The 4,365-nt window shown below is 44.4% G+C and overlaps 1 protein-coding gene across 1 annotated transcript; it reads right to left on the bottom strand.

Annotated features, from left to right (window-relative positions):
- Nucleotides 1–2,076: 2,076 nt before the first annotated feature.
- htr1ab (5-hydroxytryptamine (serotonin) receptor 1A b) lies at nt 2,077–3,876 on the bottom strand. Its single transcript, XM_047373228.1, has one exon. The coding sequence runs from the start codon at nt 3,567–3,569 to the stop codon at nt 2,322–2,324; it is 1,248 nt and encodes a 415-aa protein (XP_047229184.1). The 5' UTR covers nt 3,570–3,876; the 3' UTR covers nt 2,077–2,321.
- Nucleotides 3,877–4,365: the final 489 nt, after the last annotated feature.

Genomic DNA, 4,365 nt, shown 5'->3' with positions numbered 1-4,365 from the left:
ATGCATTCAATAAGTCAGGTTAGCCAAACTGAAACCAATAAAATAATTTTCCTTATGAGGTTTGTTCTCATGTTAAAAAGAAGACGGAAAACGTTACGGAAATACTGAAACTTTAAATCTCTTCTAACAAGGTTGCCTTCCCCTGACAACCACAGCTAAGTTGTGCAACAACCGCCTCACGTTTCTGTCACATTTCACTTTAGTCTTAGCGCTATCGCTAACCTAGTTGAGCCTGGGTGCAAACTTGAATTGTGCCTGCTGTTATCACCAAAACGTTCTTAGCATATTTCTGTTCTTACTCCTGTTTTGGACACCATTCGTCACTTTTCTGTAATTTTATTGGCAAAATTTAATACTATTCAAAACTTCTTTTTCTATTGTGTAGCATGTTTTTTTTACTTAAGCCCTGGTTTTGTCACCAAACTAGTTAAAGCTGTAGCCAAAGTAAAATCTGGTGGCAGCACAGAAATTTCTCAAGCAGAAGTCTAAAAAGAGCTATTTCTATTCATTATGCAACACATTTAACATATCAGTCATATCATATTGTTCTCTTTTGGACACGTAGCACAACGAATTAAACTGACTAACAGCTGACTGAACCAAAATCTTCAGTTAAATTCCAATTTAATTTGATTTAAGAATTGTAGGATTTGGGATCGGTTATTAAAATAGGAGATTCTAGTCTAATACAGCTAAATAAAATTAGGTGCAACTAACTGCCTTCAGAAGTAACACAATTAGTAAATAGAGCCCATTTGTGTAATTCAACCTGTTGAATCCATCAGTTCTGTTTCTGGCCTGAGATTTGTTAGGGAACATTAGAGAACAAACACCATCATGAAGACCAAGGAACACAGGAGACAAGTCAGGGAGGAAGCTGTGGAGAAATTTAAAGCAGAGTTGGGTTGTACAATGATATCTCCCAGAGCTCTGTTCAATCATTCATCCGAACATGGAGAGAGGATGGACCAAATGCAGGTCTACCAAGACATGGACATCCACCTAAACTGCTTGGGCAAGGTGAGGATTAATCAGAGAAGCCGTCAGGAGGCCCATGGTACCTCTGGGGGAGCAACAGAGTTCCACGGCTTAGGTGGGAGAATCTGTTGACAGGACAACTAGTAGTCGTGCATTTACCAATCTGTTTTTATGAAAGAGAAGAAAGTCACTGTTGGAAAAACAGGCACAAGAAGCAAAAATATGAAAGACGGCAAAGCATGCAAAATACTATGCGTTGAGAAGAAATATCATCCTGAACACCCCACTCCACTGTAAAACATGGTGGTGGTAACATCATGCTCTGGGAACGCTTCTCTTTGCCAGTGACACGGAAGCTGGTCAGAGCTGATGGGAAGATGGATGGAGCTAAATACAGAAGGATCCTGGGAGAACACCTGCTGCAGAAGACGTGAGATCTCCAGCAGGACAACAACCTTAAACATACAGCCAGACGTAAATCCAATTCAAAATCTGACATAATACTCAAAAAATAATGTTCACAGACGCTCTCCATCCAATCAGACTGAGCTTGAGTTATTTGCAAGGAAGAAGGTACAAAACCTTCAGTCTGTAAAGCAGGTAGAGACAAACTTCAGAACACTTGCAGCTGTAGCTGCAGCGACTTTACAAACAACTTTTTAGCTGTTTTCTTATAAAACCATTTAGAAAACTGAGTGTTATTTGTTTCCACTTTATAATTATGTTATATTATTTCCTTTATAATTGTGAACTAACTCTCAGTCGACCTATCGCATAAAATCCCCAAAACGTTTCTGAAGCTTGTGGTAAATGTTCATAAGGGTATGAATACTTTTAAAAAGGACTGTTATGCGACGTAAAAAAAACGAATGTGCGTGAAAAAGGTTTTATGGCTAACATTTAATCTCCTTCAGATTACCTTTTTAGATTGCACCCTGTCAAGCCCTCTTTATTTCCCTTTCAGCTGCACTAATTTAACGAAAAGCATTTCATTGTCATATTTCTATACTCACAATGTTAACACAAACTTCTCTAATTTTTCTATCGTAAAAAATCAAATAAAAAGCTCAGAATTTGTGAAAAAAAAGTACATTTTTATTAGACATTATAGAACAAGAACATGAGCCTCAATTAAACGATCACAGCTTTATCTATGCATAGGCTACAGACATGCCAGGAGATATTAAACAATGATTATCAACATGAATCAGTTAGAGCCCTCTCTGAGTCATTGTTCGGGATCATTTCTGCGGGTTTCTGGGGCGCGTCTCTGTGAACCTGGATGCCTTCAGATCCCATTTTAGACAAGAAAAAAGGAAAAGGTGGGAGAAACTGTGGATCCGTCAGGGTTTGCAGAAATGACACTTGATTATTTTCTTGAAAGCGCTCTGAAAGTCTTTGTTGAAGTACGCGTATATGATGGGGTTCAGCAGGGAGTTGGAGTAACCCAGCCAGTTTATAACGGCCTCCAGCCAGCCGGGCATGTAGCAGGAGTCCCGACAGAACGGCATCACCAGAGCCACAATGAAGAAGGGCAGCCAGCAGAGGATGAAGGTGCCCATGATGATGCCCAGGGTCTTCACCGTCTTGCGCTCCCGCGCCAGCGCGATCTTGCGCTTGGCTTCAGTCGCCTTTTCGTGGCGGCTCTCGAACAGGGGCGCGGGGCTCGGGGTGTTGGGCAGGGGTAGGTGGCCCCTGGAGCTGCTGTGCACCTCTATGATCTCCAAAGACTCGCCGTCCTCGGCGTGCTTCACCGCGCCGTTGACGCTGGGCAGCGGCCGCGGCTCCACGCTCCTCTTCCAGCTCTTACCCTGCGCGTCTCCGTGCGGCTTCTTGTGGAAGAGCGCCGGGGACAGCGCCAGACACGAGTCGGAGACCTTCTTTTTTTCGGTTTTACGCACAGTCCTCCTAATCCGAAACCGCGCCGCTTTGAATATCCGCCCGTACAAAACCAGCATCAACGTAAGCGGGATGTAAAAAGCCCCGAATGTGGAGTATATCGTGTACCACGGGTCCTGTCTGATCTTGCACTCCAGCTGGTTGGCCCGGTCCTCCGCTTCGCTGCTGGGTTGGGAGCGCATCACCAGCATCGGTGGCACGGAGATGGAGAACCCGACTAGCCAGGTGACGCTGATGAGAACCGCGGCTCTCCTCGGCGTCCTCTTCTTCATGTATTCGATGGGCTCGGTGATTGCCCAGTATCTGTCCAACGCGATGGCGCACAGGTGCAGGATGGATGAGGTGCAGCACACCATGTCCAGGGAGATGAAGATGTCACACGGAACCGGCCCCAGCGTCCAGCGGTTCAGGACCTGGTAGAGAGCTGCCATGGGCAGCACCAGCACCGACACCATCAGGTCGGTCACGGCCAGAGAGCCGATCAGGTAATTAGCCACATTCTGCAGGGAGCGCTCCAGCGCGATGGCCGCCACCACGCAGGCGTTCCCGAAGATTGCGCACAGGATGAGCGCGCCGAGCACGAAGGAGGTGACCACCTGGTAACTCAGCTTCACCTCGTCGTCCTCAACTTTGGGCGGCTCTGTTAAGTTGTCCAAGTCAGGCCAGGTTGTGGTGTTATTGGTGCCATCCATGGTGGGGAAACTCGTGCGTTTGGAGAGATTGCTTTAGGAGAGCCCGGCGCGCATCCTTTCAGCGCACATAGTTGAATGTTGGAGCGCTCAGTGCTGCTGAGGAGCTCTGAACTGCAGGTCGCGGCTGCTGACGAAGAATGATTCGTGTTATTTATACCTGTGATGGAAAATGCGTCATTTCTTGAGGATGTTGCAGTCAGGCTGGTTCTGGTAGTGCCTGTTCCAGCCTGCAGCTCAGGCACTGATCATATGACAAGCAGGGACAGCTACCTTGAATTATAAAGAATAATGTTTTCTATTAAATTGATGTTTGCCCTGGAATAACCCTACAAATTCCTACTTGCATCGATGAAATTGTTCATTAAAAGACTTTGCCCCATTAAGAAAGGATTCAAAATATTTGCCTTTCTTTACTTCAACGTCTCATCACTAATTTTGTTTTTATCTCTCAGTTTCTGCGGCTTCTCCGTTTTCTGTATCATGGTCTGAGCACCTATAAACCGCACAAATCCTAGGCATTTAGAGCGCCCCCTGCTGTTGGCAAGCTGTGGTTCAAATAACACAACAATCTTTAGATTATATTTATAATGAGAAAATGAGAATCCGAATCAACTTTAGATGATAAAGAAAACTAAAACGAACTTAAAAAGTGGCATAATTAAAAGGTATATCAATATTTAGTTATAAAGTGTACATTTTTTTTTATTGTTTCTTTTTTTGACCTCTGATTTTATCAACAACAAATATTTTGTGTAGGTGTGGGAGTCTTGACATAGGTTAAAAAAATAACCAAATG

This window comes from Girardinichthys multiradiatus, chromosome 8, assembly GCF_021462225.1.
Source record: "Girardinichthys multiradiatus isolate DD_20200921_A chromosome 8, DD_fGirMul_XY1, whole genome shotgun sequence".
Classification (NCBI taxonomy): domain Eukaryota; kingdom Metazoa; phylum Chordata; class Actinopteri; order Cyprinodontiformes; family Goodeidae; genus Girardinichthys; species Girardinichthys multiradiatus.
Note: the sequence above shows the minus strand (reverse complement) of the source record. Positions and strands in the feature narration are given on the sequence as shown.